At 39.4% G+C, this 18,256-nt stretch overlaps 1 protein-coding gene across 1 annotated transcript in view; it reads right to left on the bottom strand.

Annotated features, from left to right (window-relative positions):
- The window catches only part of si:ch211-158d24.2 (multiple epidermal growth factor-like domains protein 9), a 42,956-nt gene that overhangs the window by 20,325 nt on the left and 4,375 nt on the right, over nt 1–18,256 (bottom strand). Inside the window, exons 2-3 of the mRNA XM_046034475.1 lie at nt 17,194–17,398; nt 4,939–5,078 (exon numbers count right to left, since the gene is read on the bottom strand). Of these exons, the coding sequence (XP_045890431.1) occupies nt 4,939–5,078; nt 17,194–17,398 (345 nt within the window). The remainder of the gene's footprint in view (nt 1–4,938; nt 5,079–17,193; nt 17,399–18,256) is intronic.

Genomic DNA, 18,256 nt, shown 5'->3' with positions numbered 1-18,256 from the left:
TAGGAAGGGTTCTGGTCGTCCCAAACGTCTTCCATTTGAGGATTATGGAGGCCACTGTGCTCTTAGGAACCTTAAGTGCAGCAGAAATTTTTTTGTAAACTTGGCCAGATCTGTGCCTTGCCACAATTCTGTCTCTGAGCTCTTCAGGCAGTTCCTTTGACCTCATGATTCTCATTTGCTCTAACATGCACTGTGAGCTGTAAGGTCTTATATAGACAGGTGTGTGGCTTTCCTAATCAAGTCCAATCAGTATAATCAAACACAGCTGGACTCAAATGAAGGTGTAGAACCATCTCAAGGATGATCAGAAGAAATAGACAGCACCTGAGTTAAATATGAGTGTCACGGCAAAGGGTCTGAATACTTATGACCATGTGATATTTCAGTTTTTCTTTTTTAATAAATTTGCAAAAATTTCTACATTTCTGTTTTTTTCTGTCAAGATGGGGTGCTGAGTGTACATTACTGAGAAATAAAATGAACTTTTTTGATTTTTGGAAAATGACTGCAATGAAACAAAGAGTGAAAAATTTAAAGGGGTCTGAATACTTTCCGTACCCACTGTACGTAAAAACCCAGAACATTCTGCAGAGCATTTTTTGAATTAGCATCTGGCGTGAATGTAAACAGTAGCAACATGATGACAATAGGATTTCATCTTCACAAATATATATATATATAATTACTATTTATTTACTATATAGTGTTTATTTGCATCTTTACTACAAAGAGCAGTTATTTAAAATCTCTGCTTGATGTTTGATTGTAGTGTATTTTTAGGAGAATATTAATTGTAACTAAAGATACAGATAAAATGATTATTTTAAACATATGTGGTCGGTGAAAATTTTTTATTAGTCCTGAGTCTTGCCTGCAGAGCTTCCTCTCAGTCTGTATACATGCTCCAACAGTAAGGTAGGACAGTCTGTATGTCGCATGAGAGGTGAACCCGAAACTCACTGTTGGTGCATTCAAGGACACTCAGACATCGGAGATTAAAAGGTCAAAGTTAGGCCTGGCTGTATATATCAGATGAAGTTAGCATAGTCACTGCCATATTTTTAAATTACCTTGTAATACTGAATTGTGAGGATATTGTTTATTGTAATATTGTCATACATATTGAATATTATATTATGTATATTTAAGTTGATGATCTGAGTTTTATTTCATTACAGACTTTAAAAAACAGAACTGTTACATATAACATGAACTGTTATTATTGTAAATATTTGTGAAGGTAATACCACTATTGTACTGTTTGTGGTTGAGCCTCTCTCTGTGGTTGAGTTGTTGTGCCTCCATGATCATGGAGGTTATGTAGACATGACTAAACCTGTCCACAGGCTGCCTTGCTTGCTATATTTTTGCGTAACAGTGGTTATGAACCATGAGCTGGAAGCGTCTGCAGGCTCCACTTCCAACCATACATTAAACCTTTGTCAACAGAGGAGCTGATAATAAGTGAAATCAGCTGCTGAGTGTCACTGCAGCAAAGCCCACACATTACAGGCTCAACTGTTGGTTGAAGAGGGGTTTGGTCTGAAGAAAAGTGCTTACCTACACTAATTGTAGAGTCATGTTGAGAAACTTTAACATTGCTTTTGTTAAATAGTCGTTGGTTTTCTGAGTGAAATTAGACTAAATTTAAGTTAATGCTTATTAGGCTAAATTGAAGCAACAAGAATTTAATGCATTTCCAACACCTTAAATTTATAGACAGGTTTTAAATATGTGCACTCATGGTTCACTGGTGAATATCAAATCATAGAACTTGTGTTTTTGTGAAAATCCTTTTTTCTTTAATTCATCTTTGAATTATTTATAACCTGCGGCTTGCAGGGTTGTGGGGGTTGGGAGCCGATCCTGGCTTACATTGTTGAGAGGCGGGCCATACACTTTGGACAGGTCGCCAGTTCACCACAGAGCTAACACAAAGAGAAACAACCATTGAACTCACATTCACACCTGAGGGCAATTTAGAGTCACCGGGACTGTGGGAGGAAGCTGGAGAATCCGGAGAAAATCCACGCTGACATGGGGAGAACATGCAAACTCCACACAGATAGGTCCCTGACCCAACCACAGACTCCCGGGCTACCTTAACATATTATTTAAGTTTAAAAGAACAGGTCAGTGTGGGGACAATCTGCCTCTGTCCTGTAGGAAACAAGTCCATGTCCTGTTTATCTGAGGTCCACAGTGTTTGGGATACTGTATAATTTGCATTTGCACAATGTGCTCTTGTGTAAGCGGCCCTGGGGAGAGGCCAGGGTTGGTCTTTAGAGGGAGCTGTCAAATCTGAGATATGTTAATCCACAGCACTGTGAACACTGAGCCCAGGACTACAGCACTCCATCTGCCCCTGCATTATAATGGAAGACATATGGCTTCCAAAACTAGCCCCCCTTCACCGTTCTTCCTGTCTGTCACTAGCTAGAGGTTTAGTCTCAGAGCCTGATTGCTGGGAGGTGAGCAGCAATCCTCCTTTACATGTGCTCAAGGACATAGAAGAGGATAAATCCATTTTAAATCCCACACAAATGAGACTGGAAAGTGGATTTGTGATATTCTACATCTTCAGCAACTTTCCTGGAGTTCTTTCTTACCAACTGAATATTACCCTTCTGTTGTTGTTCCACAGTCAATATTTACTTAGAGAAACTGGAGGGTTTGTGTACTGTCAAGTCTCTAATCAAACAAAGCAGGTTATCATCAGTGTATAGTACAGAGGTGTTAACCTGCACAAAGCTCAAGAGTTACATTTGTAGGGAACTTAATGAGAATTTCAGTGGCAAAGATTGGACTGATAACCTTCAACTTGCAAAGATACAGCTACTCCTTTCATTACAGACACCAATAGATCATTTATTATTACAAATTAAGCTTTTTTACACAAAAACATGTGAAGAGTTTATAAAATATAATGTTTTGTTTTAAATTAAACTCCCCAACAGTTTATACAAGTACAGCTCAAGTTGATTGACAGAACATGTATATAACTATTTTGATCATAAAGTAATTTAAGTAATTTTTTATGTAAAAACATTTTATGGTTTCATCTTACATGCGAAGATTTGCTTTTCCTCAATTTTTTAAAATAATGTTGAGGTTTGGACTGTTTGCATTGGAAAGGTGTCACTTTAAACTCTGGAAAACTGTGACAGCATTTTTATCTATTTTCTGAATCTTTTTCACACCAAACCATCAATTGATTAATAGAGAAAATAATCAGCAGATAAATCCATAATGAAAACAATCACTAGTTGCAGTCCGATAAAACATTTTTTAGACTGAGCTCTACCTCAAAAACAGATTATTATTCCTCATTAATGCATGAGGAATAATAATCTAATAATAGAATGTACACAGGCACTTTACTGCACAGAGTACTTTTACTTTTAACACTTTAAAATAGCTTTCCTGATTATACTTACATACTTTTATTTAACATTTTCAATGCAGTGCTTTACTTAAGTAAAGGATCTGAATACTTCATCCACCACTGAGTTTAGATTTAGTTAGATAATTTTCACAACAGTCTATTTAAAACAGCAGATATTGACATTACATTCATTTGTACCCCACCCCTACGAATAATGGTCAGCCTGACCTACCTAAGCAGAATTGTAAGGTCTTTCATTTCGGACAGTGGTGGAGAAAAATCAGATTTTTTATTAAAGGTGACCTATTATACTGCATTTCTAGCCATATATTGTAGTTCTGTGATTCCTGCAAGGTAGGTGGAGTTCAAAAAATAATTTTCTGTCTTATACTGGTGCCTTCATGCAGGCTTTCATTTCACCCTGTCTGAAACAAGTTGTAGATGCTCCGGTCATTTTAAGCCCCCCTCCCCAAAAGCCCACTGTATTCTGATTGGCCAAGATCCTGAAGCATGGTTACCAAGCTGTTGTTGGCCCCAAAAAAAGAAACCATATCCAATATTGTTTGGCGCTTTCTTCTTTAGGAAAACAAAACAAGCTTAATTTGCCTTCGCAACTGAGAAAGCACTTTCTTGGCGACATATTAAACAACTTCAACTTCAAAACTGGCGCCATCCTGCGCTGAGCAGTAAAGATAGACAGTCAGAGCATAGTGGTTGCCAGGAGTATGGGGCTGGGCGCAAATGACCATATATGGGAAACGGGCGCTGTATGACATCATATGGAGCTGAGAGTAGAAAAAACTGTTGAAAGTGGAGCATTCAGAACAGTGGGATATCTGAGGTTTTGGCTCACAGGGATCCCATTCAAATACTTTTACCTTATTATTTGAAGCTTTGGCCACGTCTAACATGAATATTTGGCATTGACAGAAAATATGGAAAAGTATAAAAGGTCACAGTAAATGTAACAACACCACAAAGTAAAAATACTCTGTTACAAATAGAAGACCTGCATTCTAAGAGTTGCAGTTTTTATCCATTGTTTTGATGCATTGTCAGAAACACAAGCCCGGTTCTGAGAATAGGTGACACAAACAATAGATGCAGCACCAGCAAATGCATCCAAAAGGTGTTTTTAAAACTCTTATACTCTTACTCTCATATGAGACATACTGGTGTATAAAAAGAAAATACTGTAACAAAAAATATCTCACTCAAACAAACTTCTTTTTAACACTTAGACCTACTGTCATTTAATGGAAGATGAACAATAACTCTCTAATTTTTTATTTTACTCACCATAAAACTAGCGTATCCCTATAAGCTTACAATGAGGACACAAAATGAAGGTAAAGTGTGTGACTCTTACAGGAAACTAACTGAAAAAAAACTAAAAAGTCACTGCATCAAAGGTGACAAACAATGACTCACCCAAATACTTTTTTCTTTTAAGGGGGAAAACAGCAACCTTTCAGTAAAATGATACTATGCATACAATGATATATGATGCATCTATCTGACACCAACATTTACGGTGTCCTCAGCAGACTCACCGGACTGTGGATGGCAGTAGCTGGTGTGGTTGTGACATTGGCAGGGCCGGCAGCCAGTGCTGCTGAAGTGGAAGAAACCAGGGTGGCATTCATCACACTTGGGTCCATAAACTCCTGTCTTGCACACACATATCCCTGAGCTGTAAGGGGAAGAAAATAAGACAAGATCAATAGTGTACAAAGTCCCAGAAAGCATTCCATTTAATGTAGCAAAACACCAAGCCAGAGATGTGAAGGAAGCTGAGTGCGTTTGCTTTTTTGGATTGCAGTCATGACAGCTGATAGCCAGTCTGTTGTGGTGATTCCACACTTGACTTCCTGCAGGCATTCCCATTCATCCATCTGCTTTCTATAACTCTGCTCCAGGTATGGAGCCTGTGGAAAGAACCCTGAGTCACTTACAGTTCAGAGCCATCTACACCGGTCACACCAGTTTCTCAACTAACGTGTCTGATATGTTCTTCTGATTCTGAGAAGAGGGGTGTCAAACACCTCACTGCAAAAATCCAGTTTTTCCCCTTATGAGTTTCTTCAATATGTCATTTTGTTTGTCCGATTTCCTTCCAACGAAATCCCAGAAAAACATGATCTCACCTACCGCTAGTGTTAATCTAGCTATATAGATACTTTTGGTTTATAGTAGTAGTTTAGAATCCTAATCAGAAACAGCTTTATTGACAAGTGGATTTTACACACACAGAATTTGCTTTTGACTAGATGCGTAGCAATATGCATAACCTTTAGAATTATAAACATGAATATAAATATGAAATAAACAAGATATACAAGTTCTAAAAGAGTAATAGAGACTATGCGCAAAGTAGCAGTTATTCACATGTGCATTGGGAGATATGTCTCTGAGATGTCTGCTACTACCTTGTTACAACAAACGTATTGAACAGCATTCACAACATTGAACATTTTTTAAAAATCTTGTAAGTGTGTTTTTCTAAAAACAAAGTTAAACATAGTATACTATAATATAATTCACAAATCTCACTGTGCACAGTTTTCATTAGTAATATACTATCTGTAGTATTAGTAAAACTTTCTATAGAAGAAATATACCCCATTAACAGAGCATACACCCTGAACAAATCAGATAGATGTCTGCTATCAAAAAAGCCACGGGGAAATCCAACTGAGAAGCACTGGAGCCAGACTACAGTCCTGATGGTGAAATGATGTAAATGTCTCAGTCTCTTCAACATGCCGACATAATCTCTGCTCCTCCCAACTGCAACTATGTAAGAAAGCAATCTGTGGAATTGGCTACAAACAGGGTCTTGCTCTTATAGTGATGGCAGCTGAACGGCACTGAAAATACTAGTAATAATCAGCCATCTGTCTCCCTTTCACATTAAAGCGACAGGAAGAAAGCAGCTCCAGTGATTTTAATTAGCAGCTCCAGTGATGTGTTGAGTGCTGTTGTAGCATTTATCTGATCCCTGATCAGTGCAACCATGGAATGATTCTGTATCTCTGAGGGAGCTGAGTGTCCACAAAGACAAGCAAAACTTTTGCCTTGTTTTTATGAGAGTCATTCAAGCGTGAGCGTCACTTTATTAGCTAGCTACCAAAACATTCTTGTAGTAAATATTTGTTACTTCCCCAACAGCTTCAGGTGCACTGTTAACACCCCACGGGCTAGAAAAGGGCCAACCCTGAGTAGCATGCAGTTCTGTGGCTAAATGTTAAAAAACAACTGGATTTTTATCCACATATGAAACGCTTGAAATGCCAAGTGTAAATTGGTCCATTGTTCCTTTATTATATTACTAAAGTTATAACACATCACAAAGACAGCTATGTGACCATACACAGTTATAAGATGGGGCACTGAGAGGATAAATGGGGTGCGGAAGGCTTGGAGCAGCCCTGCAAAAACAAGCCCTAACAAGACCCTGAAGCAGAAGAATATCAAACTATGTTCTAGGTAATCTAGAAACATAAATCACAATTATTAAAAAAAATCTCGAGATTGTGTGTTTATTTTAAAAATCAGTATCTACTAGGGCTGGGCGATAAAACGATAACAATAATTACTGCAATATAATTTTTTTGAATAAATATAACAAATGTTCAATAAATGTTCATTATAATTAATTTGAATCACCAACAAATCAGCACTTTTCTATGAATATATTTATTTTGTTGAGGAAAAGGGACAGAAAAAAATATTTTACTCAATTCTACTCATGCATATTTTTATGTTGAAAAAAGATGTTACCATCTTCAACTATCATTATAATTATTTTGAATGTGAAACGATCCACTGTTTGGAGAGTGTTTGTCATATTCTGACCATAAAGAGTAGTTTAAAACCACAATTGATTGTCTACATCTTTCACTGAATAAATGCATGCTCATTTACGTTTTTAAGTGAGTGGCAGTACGAGATTTTATTTGTTCTTAGAAATATCCCCCAAGCCTCTGTGATCTCAAGGTAATTTCCTAGGAAAAATATAATGCTAAGTCAAGCCTGATCAGCCCTCAAACCCAGACAATGGACTCACAAACATAATCTGGGGACAATAACTTCAAAACAATTGGAGTAAATCAAGAGTGACTGGAAGCACTTTCCATGAGCATGTGCGTGGGTCTTCACACAAATGAAGCTTTGTTAAAACACTGCACTTAATGCAAATGAAGAGGCCCACAGGCCTGATGCTTAGTGGGGCGTGGGCACTGCTGAGGACAAGGCTGGGAGATCAACAGTCTTCACTCTTACGGCTAAAACACACTCTCACACAACAAGAACAAAAATTTCCTCATGCAGCATCATTAGCCTAATGCAAAGCAGCCAGAGAGATCATGCCCAACTGTCACAGAGAAAGTGAGCTGAATCTCTCTGATGACCTGACTCCGCCCATCAGGCTCCTGGAGGGAAAGGCCTGGGGCCAGTTCAATGTCACAACGTTTTGCATTGGTTTGTTACAGTTTCTGGACTGAATCTTATGTTTCCTTGAAATGGTGCGCAAAGTTGCGCAATGGGCTTCAAGGTATGTTTTCTCCCATTTGGTGGTTGTGTCAGAGGTGTTACCCAATCAGCAGCAGCACATACACTGTCATATTGAAAAGGCAGTAAAGGGCAGTATGCTTGCGTACACAACAGGGTATTTAAGGCACCACCGTTTTTGTTGAAATAAATTTTTTGTCGGGGCTGAATCATCAGACAGATACTTAAAAGCTGTGAACAAGCCTGTAGTGGGTAGGAAGGATCTAAATAACTCCATTTACATATTTTCAGCAAGGTCTCATTACAAAATGAGCAGCGATGTTATGAAAAAGACAACTTCTGGGAAAGGTCCATTTGAGTTTTTCAAGGCCTGTGATTGGTTGATTAACTATTCTACAAATCAAAATCTAAACATTAAAATCCTTCCGTTACATGTTTTTATATACATTTATATTCATCTTACAAACGGCACATGCCACTTGTGATGAGCTACAAAACATCGCTTATGTGACAAGAAAACAAAGAACCACGTGTGCCAGACAATAGACACTGCCATACACACGGCCTGGCTGAACCCAGTTACTGTGCTGTTTCTGCCAACAGCTCACACAGTCCAAAGACTGGCAGCATTACTGACAGCGATTGTGTCGCTGTCAGTAATGGTTACTTTTCTCTAGTACAACTCATCCACAATAAGCAGCATTTCAACACCAGGAGTAATGGTACATAGGTTTTAAATTAATATCACAATATGAATATTTATCATGATAATGCCTAGAAAATGAAAGAAACTGTTGAAGGATAAAACTAATATATATATATATATAAACATAAATCACAATTATTAAAAGAAATCTCAAGATTGTGTGTTTATTTTAAAAACTATATATATTTATTTATATTTAATTTACTGTATTGACTAATACAGTAAATTAAATGTGTGACAAATCTAGGTATTTCAACAGAAAAATGAAGGGCAAATAATTTGATTTTTTATTTTGAATTATCAGCCACCTGTTTACTGGTTACCAATTACCACCATTATTTATTCATCATTCTCTCATTCTCTATTTCAGAGCTGTTCATATTGTCATATTGTATATACTGAATATCAAATCCAACTACCTCAAGTACATAACACCTGCACATAAGATTTATTTGTTCCAGCACTATGCTCCATCGCACTGTGTACATGTATGTGCATGTATGTTTACGTGCACCTGTATATCTCATCCAATTTTATTTTCTCTTGTATCCTTTGCACTCTGATTATTGCATTATTGTCTCAATCTGTCTCTATTGTTTTTGTTTATAAGTGTGTATATATGTGTTCTCTTTAATGTAGCCTGTGTCTGATTAGATTATTGTAATATTGTATAAGTAAGCACATCGTGAGCAATGTACAATCCAGAGTCAAATTCCTTGTTCCTTGTGTACACATACCTGCCAATAAAAGCTGGTTCTGAACTAATCATTAATATAATTTCTTAAGCAAAATCGGCCAAAGATTTTCTAGTTCCAGCTTCTCAATGTTCAGGATTTTTCTTTTCATGTGACAAGAAAAATATCTTTGAGTTTCAGACTGATTTTTTTGAACAAGAAATTTGAAGAAGTCATGCTGGACTACAGGAAGTTGTGACAAATAAATATTGTGATTATTACATTTTCTGACAGACAATTAATAGATTACTTGACAATATGATTGGCATATTAATCAATAATGATAATAGTTGCAGCCCTAGTTTATGCAGTCCCATCGCCCAGCCCTGCCTTTCACTGCTCATCATCAGCTGATAAAAACTCCATGCACAGTAAAACCTGCTGCCCACACAGTTTTCCTGCCTGCAACATCTAGCATGCCGGTTAGGCCAGATTCTCTGTTGCCTTTCATTTATTTATGCTTTTCCTTGTACAAAATACACCCTTTAACGTATAGTTACTTATCTCTGCAGTGACGTCATAAAATTGTTTGATTTGACTTAATTAAAGCATACTTTTTTCTAATTAGACGAATGAAAGAGGGGAAGAAAGAGAAAAATGTCTTCTTTCACATCAGGCTAACAAAATCAATACTCATAATGAAAGAGTTTCCAATGAGTTAACAAATGCTTCATATAACAACCATCCAATATGGTGTAAATCAGTTGGGCAATGCAGGAAATTAGCAAACACCTAATAAATCAAGCTGAACCAGTCCTTTAATGCGCAGCCATGGCCTGTTCTCTGCTCTGACTGGCTGGCAGTCAGTCAGACACTGACATTTGGCAATGCAGCACAATCTGTCATGTTTGCGTACCGTGCTTTCATCTTAGACTATGAGCAACTCAAAATGAGACTGTCACTTAGAAATGTGTCATCTAATACTGTATGCAGCCTGCAGAGCCACCAGGTCCGCTGTTGCTGCAGTAGAGGGAGGACTGGAGAACAGATTGTTATTATATTATCATGGATGTAGGCCTTTGGAGATGATGCTTGTTAGATGGTGAAACCTCGTCCCTCAGTGATGAGTAATCCTGGTGTTAATTTCTGCCCTCTTTGGCCAGGAGGAGGGGGTTGTTATTGTTTTGGTGTGATTTCACCGCACTGTGCTGGCCCAGCCGCCCTGCGTCAGTTCTGCATGTTAAGTAGGTCAGTATTACATGGGCGACAAAGCTTAACCCCATTCTGCGGCTGCCGCGGTAACGCTGGCCATCGGCTGTAACATGTGTCGGATAAGAGAAGACAGTAGCAAACATCCTCTCTGCAACAGGGAAGTGACCACCACTTTAATTAACAATAGGTGAATGGTTGGAAAAAACAGGGAACTAAACTAAGCAGGTTTAGTTCACATCACACATCCTGATGAACACAGTATTGGGAAATACGTGTATTATTTTGTTACAGATTACAGTTTAATTATGCATACATTTTTGTGTTGGAAGTGTACGCTGATGTGACTGAAAAAAAAATGTAAATGACAAAGATCTATGTGACCTTCATCTCTCTGCGTCCAGTACAAACTTAGCCTTGCTTAGCTCAGAGACTGAAGGCCAGGGGACGCTGCTAGCCTTACTCCATCATAAGTGGAAAAAATACCTTCCGGCAATTTCAGTTGGGTTTTGCTGACAGAGCTCAAACCCAGCAACCCTTCTGTGAGCAAAGAAACTTTGAGACAGTCACTGGGCAGAGCATTTGTTGGCCAATAAATAGATCCAGTGTTATCTATGTCTACACTCAAAATGTCTAATTTTACATCTCTATTTATATACATATTCAATAGATATAATATATCCAAATTCAATATAATCAATAAAAAATGGAAATAAAGGATAAAATGTGAAAATCTAAAGCTTGAGAGTTGTTGACAAGCATTTTTAGAAGAGCTATTGTTTACAGGACGAGCAGGTCCGATAGCTGACGAGCAGGTCCGATAGCTGACGAGCAGGTCCGATAGCCAACAAACACATCTTCCAAAATGTCAGACTACGCCTTTTAAGAGTCACTCCTCCAACACAAAACACACATACACACGTGTTCAATGGTAGTCAAAACATATGACTGAATAATCCCTCCAATGAATAGCTGAGAGGCATTTTAATCAAAGGGTAGTATCCGCCCTGTGCAACTGTGTATCTGCACTTAACACCCAGCCACAGACCAGCATTGACTGCAGGTCTCCCGAGTGTGACCATTAGTCAGGACTCTGACATGTGGCTCTAACCCTGCAGTCCTGCAGTCCACTGCTGCTTTCTGATGACAGTATCTCTGGAGCACTGTTTCCTGCAAAGAATGTGAATTAAACTACTGCGACACTCTTTTGCAATTGTGCCCTGTCCTTATATTACTTTTACCAGCAAATAAAATAAAATAACATTAAACAGAGACTGCAATCAATGCAGAGCAAAGATACATTGATGGCAATGATGCATCCACTTCAGAGTGACACATGATGCCGAGGTGGAAACATCTGCCCCAACAATCAATATTTCATTACAGACGGTGGCGCCTTCCATACAGTATGGTAAAAAGAAATGCCTTACAGACAATGCCCACAGGAGCTGACCCAAATACAGTACTGACACGTCCGTTATGACAGATACAAGTGGTTAATATAGCTCTTTTGTCAAATATTGGCATGACCTAACCCAACAAATTGGGAAACAGTATGTGTCCTTTTTACATCACATGACTGCAGACAGAGTGGCACAATATGAGAGGACAAGAGGAGTAAATCTCATTAGGGTCGTTAAGAACATGGAAAGCTGAGAGCTGCTAACCCTGAAGGAATTTCATTAGTCTGGCTTTCAGCGAAGTTCAGTGTCCCAGGATAGGGTCAATTTCACAATTGGTTTAGCAATATTTAGCCGCTGATTAGTGAATTACCTGCTATTAACACAGCTGGCATACTGGCAAGTATTTACAGTTGAAAATCTGAAATACCTGAACAACTACTGGATGGATTACTGTAACATTTTGTACATGGTTCCCAGAGGATGAATGCTAAGGGCGATCCCCTGATTTTCCTTCAGTGCCACCATAAACTTGACATTTATGGTTTTTAGTAGATTTAGTAGATTAGTAGATGGTTTTTAGTCTCAACTCTTGGATGGATTGCCTTGATATTTAGTTCAGACATTAGTGTTGCATTCAGTGTGGATTGTGTTAACTCTGCCTGATCCTCTGACGTTTACTTTGTTTTACAACTAAATATCTGCAAAACAATAACATTCCCGTCAGCTTCAGCTGTACTTTTGTGTTTAGTGTCAATTTGCAAATCTTAGCATGCTACCACGCTAAAATAAGATGGTGAACATGGCAAACATTACCTGTAACATCAGCATGTTAACATCATCACTGTTGGGTTGTTAGCATGCTAAGGTGAGCATTTAGCTCTTAGCATTGCTGTGCCTCACACAGCTGCCAGCATGGCTGTAACTTCTTCAGGCGGCAGTATACTCCATCAGAATCTTTGGTAAACCCGTTCCCCCACACCTTTCCAACACCTCCAAATTGGAGGTGTTGTGTCCGACAGTTTCTGCAACTTTCTGAAACCTATCCAACATCCACACCTTCTTCAGGCAGTGATTGGCCAGCTGTGCAGAGGCAAAATCGTAAGCAGGGTTTGAACTTCTCTCTAAAGATACAACTTTTATACAACAGAGTGCAACACCATAAATGGCTTCCATGAGACACTGTCTGAAAATGTAAGCTGTTATCCCAGTATTTAAATGATACTGCATCTCCCCCTCTCTATGATGGCTGGCTTTTTACAAACACACACACAGCTGTTAGTTACAGATGAACTTCCACCATCGAGGCAGTGAACATAGGTCACGTCATTATCAGCAATTCTTGTGAAAGGTGAGTTAATCAGCAACCTGAAACCCTAAAATGAGCTTGGTGCTTGTTTGTACTGATGGATGGCTGGTTCCCCATTTGATATACCCACAGGGAACTCTGCTGTTAAAGAGCACAGCAGGTCATTTAACTTCATATTCCAGCACACAGAATAACTACTGTCACCTGAGGGCAAAGTAGAGTCGAAATGTAAAATGCAGGAAGGCAAACTTCCTGTGCATATCAGATACATTCTGTGCCATGCCTGAGCATTTGTCATTAGTTTGTGATGCTAAACAAACATGATTTTAAGTGAATCATGTCTGATCCAAGATTTGAGGATATTGAATGATCACAATACAGCATGTCGTCTGTGCACTCTGATGTAATAAGAAAACAAATTGATCTTCCATGGGGTATTCTACTTGCATAATACTGCTGAATGACTCTGCAGACTATTTGCTAGAGCGAAGGTCTTTCTCTTTGATTTGAAGAAACTGATGCAGAACTCTGAAGTTTACATTGATGTTCTAGATAATAATGAATATAAGTATTCTATTACAGTCCTAGCTGCTGGAAATATCCCCTTGTGATGTCATGTCATCTATATTTGGCCATATCTAGATGAATGCACCTCCACACAACAACAGGGATTAAAAAATGCAAAGGACGTTGTTAATAGTATGTGCATGTAGCAGAGTTGGCATCATGCAAGAAATCCAGATCTCTGGCTTTGAGCTTTATATTGTACTGCAGTTACGTAATGCTGCCTCAGACAAACTGTGGGACTGCATCATCACAGGAAACACTTCATAACCAGCTCAGAATGAGTTACACATGTGTGATTGTTTGTGTTTTGTGAACAAAGTGAACTCTCCAGCTTTTCCCTCATGCTATGCTGTCAGTTGGCTCTCAAGTATCTGGAGGTGATCTTGCCTCTGCCAGCGTGTGTCTATCAATGCTCCTGACATCATAAACGGCTGAAAATGGAGTGATATTATGAAGGCACACCGGCTAAGTCAGCTCTTCCCTGAGTATAAATTAGAGGGTCAGACGTGTAGCGTATGACATTAGGAAACCGCAGCTGAAGTACAAATTAACACTAGCGGCTGCTAAAGGCTAACCTGCATGTATCCCACACTGTGCGGCCCTGCATGCTTTTGGTATGGGGCCAGTTCTAATGAAGAGGAATCTTAATCCAGCAAAATACAATGGGGTATCAGATAATAGTGCCCTTTAAACTTTGTGGCAGCAGTTTTGGGGAAGAACATTTCCTGTTTCAACATGACCATGATCCCGTGTACAAAGCAGCAGATTAGCTTTATTTAGCATAAAGAGGGGAAACAGGGGGAAACAGCTAGCCTAGCTTTGTCCAAATGTAAGAAAATCCAGATAATGTGTTAATTAGCTCAGTAATAAGCAAGTTCTAATATCTAATGTGTTTAATCTGTACAGAAAGTTGCATACAACCTTCTCTTCTTCTGCGAGTCTGGGTTCTGCTTGAGGTTTCTAGCTGTTAAAAGGACGTTTCTCTTTGCCACTGTGGCCAAGTGCTTGCACACGGTGGGAATTGTTGGGTCTCTGTAAATAATTACAAAGAGTATGGTCTAGACTCATGTATATGAAAAATAAAAGGAGATAACTTCTGTTATAAACTGGTGCTTTATAAATAAATAAAAATAAATAAATAAAACAATAATTCACTATTTTACAAGGCGTTATGTGCCAGACTATTTATTGGCTGGTACCAGTTGTCAGGCAACCACTGGTACATAATGCTCTGTAAAATTTTTGTTTTTACACTTTGGATTTTGTACAGATTAAACAAGTGAAATATCCATCCATCCATCGTCAACCGCTTATCCTGCGTACAGGGTCGCGGGGGGCTGCAGCCAATCCCAGCTGACATCGGGCGAAAGGCAGGGTACATCCTGGACAGGTCGCCAATCCATTGCAGGGCCGCACATAGACAAACAACCAGTCACGCACACTCTCACACCTAAGGACAATTTAGGGTCACCAATCAACCTAGTCCGCATGTCTTTGGACGGTGAAAAAAATAAAACATGTTAACTAGTGAGCCTCAAAGGGTTTAGTAGGCAGATTTTATTACCTTTGGACATTGTGTTTACCAAAATTGTCAAACTATTGCTTTAATGCTCGTGTTTGTGGAATGAACATGGCAGTAGTGTTCAAATCCCTGTTTGTTCTGTTGTCACTGTCGTGGATACAGTGGATACAACTAAAGCACTGACTGGCTCTATTTTGGCTGGACGGCTCATTACTTAATGGGAAGGAGACCTAAAGCAGCAGGCTGGGGGGTAGGAAACGTAGCTAATCTTTGTAACTCTCAGTAATAAGCTCCTGAGGGGGGCTAGGTTAGGCTAGCAGGGTTAGCAGTGGCCAGGCTTGGCTCAGACTGTCTGAGAAGGACTGTGTTAATGTGTGAAAGCTTGGAGCCTTGAAATAACCATCCTGCCTGCACCTTCACCTACATCCAATTGCGTCCCTCTAGACACAGCATTGTAGGCTTCATAAACATGAAAAAGGCATCCTGTGTTTAGGACTACACCTATTTTGATTTAGCTTATGTAAGCCCATACTGTGACGTATTTTTCAGAGCATGACAAAACAAATCCTCTACACACTGTGGACATTGACTCAAGCAGCAGCATTCCTTTTCATGGTTAGAGGCAGAAAGTACAGCCGCTATTTTTACCACGTTCCTAACCCACACACGCAGCTTCTTTTCCAAGTCACAGCTCTTGTGACTTGCGGAGATGCTGCATGTAAGGGCCGCCGTGATTCTGCATGGCTATGGCGTTATGATTAACAAAACATTTGAGCTAAGCTGAGCCCCAGAACATCTTGTCTCTCTTTATGAGATAACAAACAGTAATTCACAGCAGACAGTCTGTTTGGGTTTGGCAGGCAAAAGTGACAGCACTTTGCTGCTAAAGATAGTACTCCACTTTGCAGGTAGCCTACACCACACATTTTCCAGAGGCTATGTCTGGATTTGTCATGAAAACCCACTGCGCATATAATGCATACGAGCAGGCTAAATATGAAAGATCACTGAAAATATTCAGTATTAAGTCATAGTGACACAATTAGCCATCTTGTTTTCCCACGCTCTGCAGGATGTTGGTGGACTGGCAGTGATAATCTATAGTCACTCTGTGGTCAACCTATTGGTTCTCATATACCTACGAAGGCTATGTACACAGTCAGTGTTTGCACACTTGTGTGCTTGCGTGGCAATTAAACATGGTGTCTGTCCAATTACATGCTTTTCAAGAATCAAGTCGGAGTTCAAGCAGTGTGGAGGGTCAGCAGCAATATTCCAGTGCATTGTAATATTAAATACTGAGGTGACAACACACAACAATGTATTACGCTTAGGTATCTAAACCATAACTTTGTACCTAAATATGCCTAGTTCTAACATTATAACTAGACTTAACCACAAGCTAAAACCTAAACATAACCATTTCTGTTTCTGTTTCTTAATCTAGGTTGGCTGCCAGAGGGCTTTGTTTTCTCCATCTAATCACATGATTTATCAGCAAATGTGTAGGGAACCCACAGGCCACTGCCAGCCACAGCTAATAGCCCAACTGAAACTGCAGATGTTCCAAATACTGGCTGTACAGAAACAGAACTATTCAAAGAGTAGAGAGTGTTTTCAGCATTATTTGATGTCTGGTGTCTGAAGGTCAGGTCACCGGCCCAGCATCAAGCTTTAATCATTTGTGACGTGGATCCAGGGAACAAATGAGGCAATTGATTAATGCAGCTTCGTATACTATAGTTAGCTAGCAAACAAGTTATCATTATCTAAATACAAATTCTGTCTCAGTCAAACATTTTCCACACAGAAATGAACCATTTCTCTTCAATGACAGCATGACAACAAACATCCACTTCCAACATGTCTACCGGAGGGTGTGCTACTTGTGTTACTTTCACAGCCTGACCTGTCACAGAGGAGGTTCACTGCGCCGAAGGAGTCGCAGGCGCAGGGCAGGCAGCCGCTGGTGCCGTTGGTGAAGTGTCCCTCCTCGCAGTCCTCACACTGCAGACCGGCGTAGCCCGGCAGACACGAACACTGACCGCTTCTCTGATCACACTCGTCCGGATCCAAAATCCCCTCGCCGCCACTGCTGCAGTTACAAAGGCCCTCTGCGTGGATGAATGGGTGTGTCACAGTGGAAGGGAAAAACAAAAAGATGAGATGTACTATCAGTGATATAACTATGCAAGTCTTTGACATAAGCACGGCCTGTTATTTCTGGATGGATGAAAACACTCGCTACAGTCTGTGACAGTATACAAATATATTTTCTTTTTTTTCATGAAACGAGTCTCAACAAGCCATAAAGTCTTGTTTCATGCCTCTTTGGTAGCATGGTTTCAGAATGCGAAGCGATCACTAATGGTTGGTCATTTTGAATGACCATCAAAAGACCATCCTCTGTCAGAGTACGAAGCTCTTTAACACATTAAACAATATGCTGACCAGCCTTAGTGCCAAAACTAGTCACAGTAAGTCTATTACATTCCTCATTTCATGGAAATCAAAATACACCTTTTTTTTTTATCATGTAGATTATGTAGCCTAACTAATGTGTTTAAATTGCCCTAAAACCTTTTATTAGTCAGAGAGAGAGTGAGAGAGTGAGATGTCTATGAAGATTCTCAGTCATCCAGGTCATAGTTAAGGTTAAAATCAAGGGCAACTGGACTTGGTTGAAGATACTGGAATACGTTTCGTCCCTCATCCAAACTGAAGAAGTCCTTTGGATGAGGGACGAAACGTCTTCCAGTATTTTCAACCAAGTCCAGTTGCCCTTGATTTTAACCTTCGTTGGATGAGAGAGTGAGAGTATTCTGTGGATGGCTAGAAAGTGTGACAGAGAATAAGAAAAAAAGAGCTAAATAAAACATCTATTTTCACTTTAATCCAAGCCCATTCGACTAAACAAGTTACGCCAAGACAGCGTTTCCTGTTTTGGTGCGATCTCATGGCTGGCTGCGGCA

Source organism: Micropterus dolomieu, linkage group LG21 (assembly GCF_021292245.1).
Source record: "Micropterus dolomieu isolate WLL.071019.BEF.003 ecotype Adirondacks linkage group LG21, ASM2129224v1, whole genome shotgun sequence".
NCBI lineage: Eukaryota > Metazoa > Chordata > Actinopteri > Centrarchiformes > Centrarchidae > Micropterus > Micropterus dolomieu.
This window is presented reverse-complemented; position numbering and strand designations above follow the sequence as displayed.